General features: G+C 39.0%; 1 protein-coding gene across 1 annotated transcript in view; it reads right to left on the bottom strand.

Moving 5' to 3' along the window:
* The window catches only part of GTF2B (general transcription factor IIB), a 35,165-nt gene extending 26,931 nt beyond the window's left edge, over positions 1-8,234 (bottom strand). Inside the window, 2 exon segments of the mRNA XM_025417742.3 lie at positions 3,272-3,378; positions 8,075-8,234. Of these exon segments, the coding sequence (XP_025273527.1) occupies positions 3,272-3,378; positions 8,075-8,091 (124 nt within the window). The 5' untranslated portion in view covers positions 8,092-8,234.
* Positions 8,235-14,541: the final 6,307 nt, after the last annotated feature.

Genomic DNA, 14,541 nt, shown 5'->3' with positions numbered 1-14,541 from the left:
ATTGACTTTATTACAGTGCAATCTTAACATATAGGCACTATTTTGCCTTATAATTCTAGGTTGAATTAATTAAGAAATATTAGCAAGTCTGCAGCAAAAGCTAATTTCTAAGCCATCCAGTGTTCAACAGTAGTGGTCGAAGGCAGGACTGAGTTCAGAAAAATTTCAACCTTGGCCCTGAGCTCAAAAACAATTTTAAGAAAACTTTGCTACCACTAAGCTATCAAATTACTCTGTGGTAGGCAAGTTGAGATATTCAGCTTCTATTTCTGACAACGATTCACTGAAGTGCTGACAGTTAAGTCCATGAGAGTGAATGAAGTTCACTACTGATATACCGCTCAGTAACAGAACAGATTCAAATCTCTTCTACAATATACTTGCTGACGAATACAATAAATAATTACAGGCTTTACAAATCTTACACTTTCACAATCTCTGTCCAACTAAGTCTTCTTCCACATGTATTTTTACCATCATCAGTTTTAACACATCTTAGCAGATTCCACTTCAGATTGTACTCAATTAGCATTTTTGTAACTTCTTTAAAAATAGTTTCTCCTGTAGTTGTTCCATGCAGATGATTCAAACTCTTAAAAACTCTGCACTGACACAATGAATCAACAACTCAGTAACATCTATCTAGTCATCAAGAGTCTAGGGAAGAAAAAAAAAAAGTCTAGGAAAAATACTTGAAATTTGCCTGGACTTTTAATCGACTATCAGTGTTGCTCCCAAGGTCCTTAATTCTTCAAGCAACTGTTTTTGCTGAGAGGCTAATTGTCTTAAAAAAGTTTTTTTCTGGACACATTTCTTTAGCTATCACAAACACAAATTAACTAACTCATCATTGGTAAATGGCTTACCCTATATGGGCTACAAATAAGCCACTCAGAAACTTACTTTAACTGCAGCCTTATTGTATTCTTTTATTGTTGTGAAGAAATTCTGCTGTGATGAGATATTCCACTACACATTTTCTAAATTTTCTGATCATTGTTTTACTAAATTGGTATGAGAATTGTTTATCTGGTAAGGTAACATGAAAGTTTATTATATTCTTTTAGCAGAGCTATAGTATCACTGCAAAATAAATTCAAAGCTTTGCCAGCTGATTCAATAACAAAATAACCCTTAAAAGCATGTACTTTAAAAGCATGACTTTCGGGATCCCTGGGTGGTGCAGCGGTTTGGCACCTGCCTTTGGCCCAGGGCGCAATCCTGGAGACCCAAGATCGAATCCCACGTCGGGCTCCCGGTGCATGGAGCCTGCTTCTCCCTCTGCCTGTGTCTCTGCCTCTCTCTTTCTGACTATCATAAATAAATAAAAATTAAAAAAAAAAAAAAGCATGACTTTCAAAGTTCACTTTTTTCTTTTTGTTTTGACATGACGGGTATGGTAACAAAATAAAATGTTGCAGTATGGAGACAGGCTTTGTACTCAAACGCTAAGGAATTTTAACTGCATTACTGGGATTTATAGTGCACTGGGCAGCAGTATGAAGTGAAGAGAGCACCACATATGGTTTCTGTGGCAACTACTAAATTCTGCTGTCATAATGCAAAGGCAGTCACAGACAATATATAACTAGCAAGTGTGGCTGTGTCCAATAAAACTTATGTATGAATGCTGAAATTCGAATTTGATATTATTTTCATGTATCTCAAAATATTATTATTCTTTTGAGTTTTTTTCAACCACTTAAAAATGTGAAAGCCATTCTTAGCAGGCAGGCCATATATACTAAAAGGTGGTGGGTCACAGTATGCCAATCTCAAAATGAACTCATTTTACTACAGAAGGCAATCTAGGATAGAAATGTGACTCCATGCAGACAGTGGAGCTACACTACCACACTAAACTTGAGTTTCTCATCTCTGAAACGAAGATATTAGTAGTACTTATCGCAAAGGTTTCTCTGAGGATAAACTGAGTTGAATACATAAATCATTTAAAACAGTGTCCAGCATATTTAAGCTATTAATATTGCTTCCTGAATAGAATTCGATTAATTATAAGTGGATTATAGTTCCTATTAGTGACTCTGTATGATTTAAAACTTCCACTGGAGGTCTGAAGAGAGCAGTCTACTTGGATGAATACTGCCAATGTCCTCCAAGTAAGGCAATTCCACAATGTATCACCACCAATGTTTCTGTTATACGTCCCATAATCCTACTAGCACTTTCATTTCTAAGTATTTCAACTGGCTAATAAGTCTCACTCCTTTTTTCAAAGGCTAGCTACAACCTCCCCCATAAGAATAATTTTTGAACAGACCATTTCTCTTCAAAAGTTTGGCTATATATCTGGATAAGCGAGCAAGTAGAAACAAAATGAAAATGTTAAGCAGTGTTTTTGACAATAACAATCTTATACCAGAAATTCATAAAGAAATCATTCTATATAAGCAATTGGATCCGTTAACTAAAAGGCCTTGGGTAAGATTCAGTGCAGATACACCTTTATTACCCTAAAACAAATCTTGTTTAAATATCTAAAAGCCACAAAAGTTGGATTAAATTTATCCATTTTTTTTAAAAGATGTATTTATTTCTTTTTAGAGAGAGAGAGCAGGGGGAGGGGGGCAGAGGAGGAGGAACAAGAGAGAGAGAATCTCAAGCAGATTCTGCACTGAGCATGGAGCCCAACATGGAGCTGGATCCCACAACCCGGAGTTCATGATCTGAGTCAAAACCAAGAGTCAGATGCTTCACCCAGGCACCCCTAATTCATTATTTTATAAAAATAAGTGTCACCACCACCCCCACTCTGCCCTCAACAAATACTTAAGACTAAGAGGGGTTCAGGAGGGACTCCTGGGTGGCTCAGTCTGTTAAGTAACTGCCTTTGGCTCAGGTCATGATCTCAGGGTCCTGGGATCCAACCCCGCCTCAGGCTTTCTGCTCAGCGGGAAGTCTGCTTCTCCCTCTCCCTCTATGCTTGCACTCTTTCACGTAAATAAAATCTTAAAAAAAAAAAAAAAATGAAGACTAAGGACTGAAGGTCTTTTGGATTGGTTGTCTCAAATTTAAATGTTCTTTCATATCCAACATCATGAAATATATGCATTTGTATAGGTAATAAAATATGGTATCTCTGATTTTAGACTTTTTTCCCCTAATTCTTTTTGTATGTTGGTTGTAAAATCATTAAGAATTACCTGTAGGGGAAAAAACAAAATGTATTCATTAAAAGAAACTTCAGGAAATGCACAAAAGCAAAGTACCCAAAATAGTGATTTCACTTAAAACCACAGTAACTGCTCACCTACAACCAGGCCACATTCTGGACAGATCATATCACCAGCTCTGTAGTCCTCCACTAAAATCGCATCTGGATGGTTTGGACACGTGACTCTTGGAAGAGCATCCAAACTAAATGAAGAAAAAAAAAAAATTTTTTTTATATTCTCCCAATGTAACAAAGTAATCTTTTAGGGGGAAGGAGTAAAGGAAGATTTGAACAATTCCCCAATACTATACATGTGTAATACACTTAAGCTAAATCTGCAAAGTAAACATCCCAGTTAGCTAACTTTTAATTCCAGCTACTAATTAACAGATAGATTCCATTCCATTACAATTGTTTATTCTAAGAACAGTTTCAGGTCTGCAGACATTAAAGGCTTTAAAAACCTAAAGGGAAAGCAAGTGTTTTTTCTTTTAATAGGTAGATTACTTCGATTTTTAAAAATCTTGATTAGCACAGAAATGACTAGCTACCATACTAACCTGTGACATTTACATATAATCATCTGGTTTGTGTGACTTACCATTTATTTTTCTAGTCAGAATACATTTTAATTCTTTTTTTTTTTCCTACTTGTCGAATATCTTAGTAATAGATTTAGAATAGCAGACCGAACCTAACAGGTAGATAGAACGGAGGATGTGCCTGCTGCATCTGCTGAACTTAACACCTGAAGATTTCATTTAGTCAAAAAAATGAGTTGCTGCCATTCAAGAAATGGTTTCAAAAGCTACTTTTTAATCTATTTGTGATAGTACTAATGTGCTCAATTATTCTATTTTGAAAATAAAGCAGTTTGGGAAAGACCCATCAATCTTAAAGGACACAAAATCAGTTTTAAAAAGCAACAAAGAGGGGTGTCTGGCTGGCTCAGGTGGTAGAGAATGTGACTCCTAATCTCAGGGCTGCGAGTTCAAGCCCCACACTGGGCATAAAGCTTACTTAAAAAAAAATTTTTTTTTAAATAAAAAGCAACAAAGATATTTAACACAGATTTAGTAGTTATTTCTCTCACAATAATTAAACGTTTGGTATCATGGAAAATAAGCCCTCTTTAAAAGTTCACTTGAGGGACACTGACTGGGTGGCTCGGTGGTTGAGTGTCTACCTTTGACTCAGGTCATGATCCCAGGGTGCTGGGATGGAGTCCTGCATCAGGTTCCCCGTGAAGAGCCTGCTTCCCCCTCTGCCTGTGTCACTGCCTCTCTATCTCTCATGAATAAAGAAAATCTTTAAAAAATAAAAATAAAAGTTCACTTGAAATACTACAGCACAAGGTTAAATTACGGCCATCGCAAATATACATCTAAAAGACATTATTAAACATTCTTACAGTAAGCAAACAGATAGTTGTGGTTCGGGTAAATTTTTCTAACATCAGCAAATATAATTCAGAATATCAACTCTCAACATAGGTGATTCCCACTGAATAACTGATAAAATAATCCACATCCCAAAATGTATAAATTCAAGTTAACCAGAACATGTCTTGGATCTGTTCATTGGGAAATGGGGGAATAGAAGTTTGTTTTATAAATTCATATTAGGAAAATATTTTAAAAATTATGACATAAATTAAGAGGTTAGTATGACTTATGAAAAACTATGTTGAAATAAAGGAAAATCTTAACAGAGTAACAATAATTACAAATAGGCAGCCATACGGCACAAAGCATACAAAGATAAGGCCATATATTTTGCACTATTAAAAAGTAGAATTATCTTGTATGTATGCATATAAATGATATATAAATATCTCAAAGATATGCTAAGTGAAAAAAGTTAGAGATTTTTTTTCTTAAAGATTTTATTTGAGAGAGAGAGGGACAATCTGAAGCTAACCCTGCACTGAGCACAGAGTCTGATGTAGGGCTCAATCACACAACCAGGAGACCAAGACCTAAGCTGAAACCGTGAGTTGGACGCTTACCCGACTGAGCCACCTAGGCACCCATAGGGATTTTATACAAAACTAGAAAAAGTATGATAACAGTTATATGCAGTAACAAAGATGATTCTCAAAAATACTGATCAAAAGAAAGTAGGCAGAGGAAAACAAACCACTTATATAAACCTTAAAGTGGGCAAAATAAATCTATGGTATTAGAAGTTGGGATATGGTTATGTTTGGAAAGGGGGTAATGGCTGAGGGCACAAGGAGGCTTCCAGGGTGCCAGTGGCAATTAATTTCTTGACTGGGGTGGTAGCTATGTCTATGCGCTCATTTTTAACTGAACTGTGCACCTAAAATGTGTGCTAACTTCACAAAAATGGTAAAAAGGTAGCAAACTGTTTACAATGGACTTTGGGGGAACAAGAGAGATTGGCACTGTTAAACAAGTTTGTTAAACTATTAGGAAAACACCAAGAAACTGGTTATGATGGCTGCTTTCAGGGGAGAATTAGATGGCTGAGAGCTAGGCAAGAAACTTCTTTTCACTTTTGTTTTTGTACTACTGTGTGTTACGTATCCAAAATAAAATGAATCATGAGGGGCAGCCCTGGTGGTGCAGTGGTTTAGCACCGCCTGCGGCCCAGGGTGTGATCCTGGAGACCTGGGTCGAGTCCCATGTCGGGCTCCCTGCGTAGAGCCTGCTTCTCCCTCTGCCTGTGTCTCTGCCTCTCTCTTCTCTCTCTGTGTATCTCATGAATAAATAAATAAAATATTAAAAAATAAAAAAATAAAAAATAAAAAAAATAAAATGAATCATGATACAGCAGTCAACTTTAATTAGAATATCCACAAGAGTAATCAAAAAGGAGCCACAAGAGTAGGGCAGTGGGGGAAGGAAGAGAGAGAAATGAAAGAGAAAGAATGGAGTAAACAACCACCCAAGACATTAAAACAATTCAGAGTACCTAAGGAGCCAGATAAACCCAAATCTCACTTTATAACGATCACTTATTGGGTCCCCACTGTGTGCCTAGTGCTACACTTATTATTCATTTTCATAGCAACCCTGCAAAATAAAGGTTATTTCCCTTCTAAAGATTAAGCTTACAAAACGATTAGCCTGAAATTACAGAAAAATGGTGGAGTTTAGACTTGAACTCACAACATTTGTGTTTTTCTCTGTGAAAACACCAGGCAGTTTCATAATCTAGTAACTATTCTCCCTCAAGGGGGAAAAAAAAAAAACAAACTAAAAGGCAGAAATACTAACATTTTACCTTTGTTCTCACCCGTAGAAAATTTAGAGATGGACAACTCAATGACACATAGATTTAAGACCTGGACGTGTCCAGAAACAATTTATTTCAAAAATTATTTTTTAACAAATGAAGAAAATAGAGACACACAATGGTAAGTGTATTCTTTTGATAAAGAATCTAGCACATGAACTTAACTACAGTTAACTGTTGCAAATTTTTCTTACAAAATTCCTGTCCTATCCTATGGAAAAGCTGTGCCCAAGTGTGACCACATTTATTTTTCAGATCTACTGCCCTAAGACGTGGTAGTTAGGTGTCTTCAGGAAGCTCAAGTTTTCCACTTACCTACAAGAAAAGCCTTTCCCAACAGAGCCACACCCAGACCGAATGATTGAGTATTCAATCACAGAAGTACAATCAGTAAACAAGAGTGTCCCTGGCTTTGAGTGGTTTCCAAGTTGTTTTAGCTAACACTGCCTCCCCCAACACCGTTTTTTTTTTTCCCCCTTAAAAAGTACAGTAACATAAAGCAGTAAGTCTTAGCAGTACCACAAAAGGGCCCGGACTTCTCCAGTTTGCTGTTTTGTGATACTGGCTTTTACTGGGAACTCAATTCTCACAGAGGATAACAAATTCAAAAAAATTATGCCAGTTACCTCCCCAGAAGCTATAGAACTTGACACTTTCAATACATTATGAGCTAACTAGAGGCCAGCTGCGTGGTAACAGGAAACTGATAAGGGATTCTACACTCTGTTCTGACACTGACCTTGGAAAAGTCAACACCGGCATGACTCAGTTTACACTTATGCAAAAATACTAATATCTACCTCGTAGTGGTAATGAGAGACTTAATTAGGGTCTACAAACATTTTTTTCGGACCACAGGATTAAAGGCTGTCTTTAAGGGCACTGCACTTATTTCCTGTAGATAGGAGTATATCACATTAAAAAAATATATATCTTAGTGTTAAAAAAAAAAAAAAAAAAAAAGACTTAGTAACTTCCCAGCGTATGTAAGCAATTGTCTGCAGGCAAGATTTTCTTCAGGAGAATGCAGAAGACCTCTGTAAAAATATAAACCTCTTAGAAGGGAACTTCTCAACTCTTCGGAAACGCCCCCAGCTTCCATTTCGGAAGGCCTCTGGGACGGTAATCAGTTCCCCTCGGGCTGACGTCCCTAACTCTACAGCTGTCAGATCGACAGGGGCCTGGAACTAACCCTTTCCCGCTTTTTGGAAAGGATCGTGGGCTGGTTGAGCCACAGCTGGAAAAACAAGCGTAGAAAAAAATTAACACACACAAAAAAACAAAAACAAAAACACCACGGTTAAGATACCCACCCCCCCCACCCACCCCCAAAAAAAGACGCGAAACGAGGGGGGGCTGGGGACACAGCGGCCCTCACAGGGTGGCGGCCGGATGAGCTCACGAGCCAGGACGTCGGGTGGTACCGCCGCTGTGGGAGCGCCGCGGTCGGCAGCCCCTGCGCCGCCCCTGACAGCCCTGCCGTCTGGAAGCGCCTTTGTCCGGCTCGGCCAGCCAGTCCACCGCCTCCCCCCGCACCTCCGGAACGCTCTGCCCGACGCGGCCCCCCGGGGCCCGCCTGCCCACTCTGGCACTCTCCGCCCGCCCCTCAGCGAGCGCGGCTCGGCCGGACGTACTAACCGGCTGGTAGACGCCATCTTCACGGCCCCCGCGGCCTCAGCGACGAGCCGACCGACGCGCCAAGAACAGGAAGCGACTGTGGCGACAGGACGCTCCGAGCCCGGCTTTTATAGAGCGAACCGCCCACGTGGTCATAATAGGGCGCGGCTACGGGTCGGGAGAGGGGCCAACAAAAGTGAGCTTCTGGGTGCCACGTGCTTCGCGTTTTTTTTTTCAATCTTCCTATTGCGTTGCCTTGACTTGCTGTGCTGCGGCGCGAGCCAGCTCGACGACCTGGGGGGGTTCTCGCGGTGACTCTAGGGCGGGCCGAGTTCAAACACGGAGACAGCCCGGGCCCGGCGGGGGCTGCAAAGCCCGCACCCCCGAAGGCGCACCCTCCACCGCCCCGCTCCCTCCCCGCCGGGGGTTCGAGCGCAGTCCTTACTCGTGCTTAGGAGCGATTCCACTTAAGGAATTAGGAGTCAAGAGGGAGATTCACCTAAGTCCGCCTGAACAGGTGTCAATGTCGGCTCTGCCGTCGGCTGCCGAGCTGTTTCTTCTCCCCTTTGGGTGCAAGCGGGGCCCCCCTCTGCTCCGCAGGCGCTTTCCGAGTTGGCGGGAGGTGGAGCAGGCCCTCGGGAGGGCGCTCGGCCCTCGCCTCGGAGGCCGGGAGAGGTCGGCGCAGGCCTGATTTTTTTTTTTTTTTTCGTGGCCTTTGCAAAATCTGGTTGATTAGCCGAAGCACAGAGAGCTCCGTGGAAGGTTCCATGCCCCAGAAGGACCCTCGGTTTATTACTTAGCCAAACTAACATCAGGACAGTGGCAATAAATAACAATAACCTCGCCACCCATCTGCTGAAAATAAACCAACCTTGACCCTGTGGGAATCAGAGGAAAGAGGGTGCTCCAGGTTTCTATGGGGATGAAGACAGAATATAGTGGCTGCTTTGTTCACTTGGGCTTGGGGCTTACATGCCACTGAGCCCTCATTGTATTCTTGAAAGGTGGGAAAGGCTCACTTCCTTAGAACAAGGGTGTGAGAAGCAGAAGTTTAGGAACTGAAATCCAGCTGGAGAGGAGAGAGTAGTTTTTTTTTTTCTTTCTTTTTTCTTTTTTTTCTTCTCCCAGTCTTCCAATCTGTAATTCTGTAATTTAAAAACTTGACTACTTGACTGTACTTTGGCTGGTGGGGGGTGGGAGGTGAGGGTCTCTCTTAATACCTGGAAAAGTTTCACAAATGACAGTTCATTTCAGCTGTGCCAAATGCAACCAGAAAAAGGGTTGGGGGTGCCCCCCCCCCATGCAGGCAGGACGTTTTTTATAGATAGAACACCTTGACTTGGAAGAAGAAGGGGGAGACCAGAAGGAGGACAGCTAGGCCCTTCTGGAAGATCAAGAATAAGGACCTATATCACCTAGTGGGCATGCGGTAATGTTTGCAGAAGAAAGAAATCAGAGAAGTTGAAACCCGGGAGGAAAGAAGCTGGACGGCCTGTTAAATTACTTCTGCCCCACGTGGAGAGTCTCTTATCTGTCATAAGCCAGTTAGGATTTCTTTTTGTTAAAATAGAAACAATTTAGGTAGGCCATTCTTGTGTTTGTACAACACTGGCAATTTATATAGCCTCTCATCAACATTTATCCCATTTAATCTTTACATCTGATCCTGGGATTAAAATACACAACTACGCACACACACAAGCACATAGAGTTGGGGTCTTATCACCTAGGAATCAATGACCCAGATTAGTGTTTACAAAAAATTCCGGTTTGTTAGTATCGTCATTTCTAGTTAACTTAAATCTGTGAATGAATTAAGTAAAATAACTCGTTCAAATCAAATATTTAAATTAACTCATCTTTTTAACTTAAATACTTATTTTTAAAGTTCGTATTACTACAATGAAGTCAAAATTGATGTGCTAGTACTTTTTTTTTAATTGATGTGCTATACTTCTAAAGTATAAAATGCTTTACATAGCTAATAAATTATTTTTTACAAGTTGTGATCCATCTAGGTATATTTTTCAAAAATTTATTGAGGTATTACATACTATAGAATTAACCTGTTTAGAAATCAATGACATTTGGTAATTTAAAGGGTCTTTTTTTTTTAAGATTTTAGTTTTAGGTAATTTCTGCACCCAATGTGGAGCTTGAACCTACAATCCTGAGGTCAAGAGTCACATGCTCTACTGACTGAGCCAGCCAGGCTCCCCTTTAGTAATTTTAAGAACTTGTGCCTGTATCTCTAATCCAGTTTTAGCACATTTCCATCATCCCAATAAGAGCACTCATGCCCATGTACAATTCATGCCAGTTGGACTTCCAGCCCCAGGAATCAACCTTCTACTTTCTGTCTCTGTAGATTTATCTTTTCTGGACTTTTTCATGTAAATGGAATCATACAATATGTTGTCTCTTATGTCTGGCTTCTTTTACTTGGCGTTATGTTGTGGAGGTTCATTAAATCTCTCTTGTGGCCTCACTATTGGAAACATTGATACTGAAGTATCTGTTAATGTGAAATTGGAGAAAATAACATTTTCCTAACCTAAGCAAAGTTTGACAAATATTTGTTTGGAAATTGTATGACATACTCTGCTAGACAAGGAAGAAAGGAGGATTGAGTGAAATGTTTGACCAGATTTGACTTGGACCCTTGGAAATGGGATGAAATACCTAGAATATTAGATAAACTTCATGTGCCCTGTGTAATATATATTACTCCTAGAAATGTGTGAGTTTTTTAGAGGTATAATGTAATGAATCTTTATGTACCTCTCTTCCTGATTGAATAATTATCAAGACTTTGCCACATTTGTATCATGTATCCTTTTCTTCCTTCATGTCTTCCCTTGATAAAGCGTTTTATTTTATTTTAGTTATTTTTAATAGGCTCCACACCCAACGTCAGGCTTGAACTTATGATCCTGAGATAGTCACATGTTCCACTGACTGAGCCAGCCAGGCGCCCCTAAAGCATTTTAAAAACACATCCCATCTATCACCTTGGCTCATACATATTTTAGTGTGCCTGTCTAAAAAATATGGACCTGTCAACCTTTTTATTATAACATTATAATGCTTACTATATTACCAATGATATCTTTACACACTAAATTTTCAGTTGGTGATTGTCCTGGGCCTGCTTTGTGGGGGTTTGGTTTCATCAGGCAGAAAAATAAGACCCTGCTGAAGGTGGCAGGGAGCCAGAGAGGGAAAAGGAGGACTCTACATGGAACTGCAAGGACTGAGGTCCTTATGCATCAGGCCACCTGTAAGGTACCTCACATTCCTTCAGTTATCTCATTCTTGGTTATCACATCAGGCAAGATACTATTATTCTCCTTTTAAAGGCTTAGAGAGGTTGAGTAAATAAAATGCCCAGAGTCACATGATAAGTTAGTGGTGGAGGTAGAAATCAAAACCAGAGATGCCTGACTCTAAAATTTTCCCCCTTCTATGCAGGCCAACCGCATAACTGATACTGCAGGACTGTATTTTGGGGCCCAAAGGACTGTTCCTCGGAAAATGGAGGTTATATTTGTAGAGGCATTCACTATCCTTTTGACTCTTGAATAAAGGCAAAGTTTTCTTTAAATTCACATAGAAGTAGTAATAAATATTAATAATCGTGAAATTAGTAATAGTAACATATGCTCATAAAGTGCTTGCTATGTGCTAAGTACTATTTTCAGACTTTGCACATATTCATTTAATCTTTACAACAACTCTATGAGTTGTCTACTCTTCTTGTCCTCATTTTATAGATAGGGACATTGAGACACAGGATGGTTAGGAATAGCCTCAAATCACACAGCTAGTAAATGGCAGACCCAGGGTTTGAGCCCTTGCAATTTGGCATCACAGTCCATGCAATATGCCTCCTACTATAAACTCAATGTACAGAAATTCAGTTTACAGACTTTAATATCAGGGAATGGATTCAACAAGCAGTGTACCTGCAGCAATCATGTGGGCTTGATTTTATGGGACAGCTGTGCTCTAAAATATTCTGATCAGCTGTTTGCATAAGGATACTTGTGTTTGTCAGCCCATGCGCTGCGTACACTGAAATGTGCCTGGCTCATATCCCATCACTGAATGTACTTGCGTATGTGATCCTGAATTTAACTTTTCCATTTGTTTGTTGATTTATGTGACATCTTTTATTCCCCAGTATTGGCAGCTTGTCCTCCACTTGAGAATAAAGCTTGGTTTTCACTGAATAAAGTCAGTAGCTTCTCCACATGCTGAAGTAGAACTTAGGCTTAAAACATTAATAATATATATATGGAAAATATTAACTGTCACTTATCTCCTTACAGGATCAGGGAGGAAGATTCCTAGAAATTAATTTATTTTCTAATTCAATGTTCAGTGAGCAGTAACTTTCTTTTAAACTTCTAACTTACTCTGATAAAAGCAAAACAGAACAAAAGAACTTTAAAAGATTCATATTAATAGCCTAATAACTCTTAAAATTAATATTTTTCCAAAAAGATATCATTTGGCATTAAGCATCAAAAGTTATGCTGTCCTGTTAAGTGCTGTTTTATTCTGTCTTAAAACTAATGTTGCTCCTAAAATACCAACTTTCTAATTTTACAATAAAAAATAAGGGGAAATTGAATGATATATGAGATTATAATTTCCTAAAAATGTGTTTTTAGATAAGATTTATCTCTAAAGTTCTCTAAACTTTGGTTTTTTGAGTGCCCTGATGAACTATGGGGGAAAATGAGAACATAAAACATGTTCAGGGATCCCTGGGTGGTGCAGCGGGTTGGCGCCTGCCTTTGGCCCAGGGCGCGATCCTGGAGACCCGGGATTGAGTCCCACGTCGGGCTCCCGGTGCATGGAGCCTGCTTCTCCCTCTGCCTGTGTCTCTGCCTCTCTCTCTCTCTGTGACTATCATAAAAAAAAAAAAAAAAAAAAAAAACATGTTCATATTCATGGGACCTGTGACTGACACTTTCTTACAGACTAAATTTTTTACATTAGATATTTGCTGTTTCCATGAAAATCACATGCTAAAAATCTTATTGTGTAAAATAACTATCTGGGCACCTGGGTGGCTCAGTGGTTGAGTGTCTGCCTTTAACTCAGGTCATGATTCCGAAGTCCTGGGATTGAGTCCTGCATCAGGCTCCTTGTGGGAAGCCTGCTTCTCCCTCTGTCTATGTCTCTGCCTCTCTCTCTGTGTGTCTCATGAATAAATAAACAAAATCTTAAAATAAAATAAAATAAAATTAAATTAAATTAAATTAAAAAGTACCTATTTTCAAAGAACCTCATGCGATTTGAATATTAAATGAAAACTCTGAAAGTATTAATTATGAAGGATGACTACATGATGAGAATATAAAATTGTGCCTTTCATTACTGTCATGCATTGCTCACTATTATAAATTGATACAACCTTTTAGAAAGCAATCTGGCATTACCCCAAGAATGATTTAGTGGTTAAAGCCTCTTGAGCCAGTAATCCCACTTCTGAGAACCAGAGTAAGGAAATAATCTAAAATATGAGACACTATGTTCATGAAGATGTCCGTTGCAATGTTATTTATGATAATATAAGATTGGAAGCAAGATAAATGCTACAAATAGGAAAATTGTAGCTTTGGTAATAATACTATAAAACAGGAAGCAATCTTTATCTTTGAAATAGGAAACAATATACAGAAGGTCCCTTAAGTCTTTTTTTCAAGTAGTAAACCAATGTATATACCAAGGATCTGTTCTAAGCAATGCTTGGCCACAGCTGATTCTGTTATTTCAGATGCCTGGAAGGAAGCTGCAGTGAGCTCACCGAGGGCTGAGTCATCATAATTTTCCTCCGACCTTGTGACTAATCCTTTGCACAAAGAAGACATCCAGTATATGTTGGTTTGTGTGAGTTATTGGTTGAATGAATGAAATAATATATTTAAAATATCATTATTCTGACTGTTCTTCACAATAATTAGATCAAATTAGTGAGGTTTACCAAGAGGGTTTTCCCAATTGTAGCTTTTTCTTTTTTTTTTTTTTTTTTTTGCTTCCTTCATGCTTTCTTCCTTCTACAAAACTATCTATTATACCAGCTCACTCTAGCTATTTTCTGACCTTTCCTACCTAGCATTTTTCTATTTTTCTCTTTCACATTAATAAGATAAGAAGACCCTAACCCACACTTGGAAAGTAAAGCATTTGCTACCCACTGTTATACCAGTGATCTTAGTCAAAATGTGTAGACTGCTCAGTGCCTTATGTTTAAACATCACAAGAGTCCCTGCTATTACTACTGGTATTATGATTATCTGTGTACTAACAGTGTACTCACTGCTAAACCAAGTCTCTTAATGAGTGTGACAGTAAGATAACCAATTCCCAAATAGAGCTTAATAGAGGTGATGTTTGGTACACCATCGGTTATACAGAATACTTTTACTTGGGGTGGCTTTTTTTCAAGTTAAAGCAAAACCAAAATAAATTTGAAT

Source organism: Canis lupus, chromosome 6 (genome assembly GCF_003254725.2).
Source record: "Canis lupus dingo isolate Sandy chromosome 6, ASM325472v2, whole genome shotgun sequence".
Classification (NCBI taxonomy): domain Eukaryota; kingdom Metazoa; phylum Chordata; class Mammalia; order Carnivora; family Canidae; genus Canis; species Canis lupus.
This window is presented reverse-complemented; position numbering and strand designations above follow the sequence as displayed.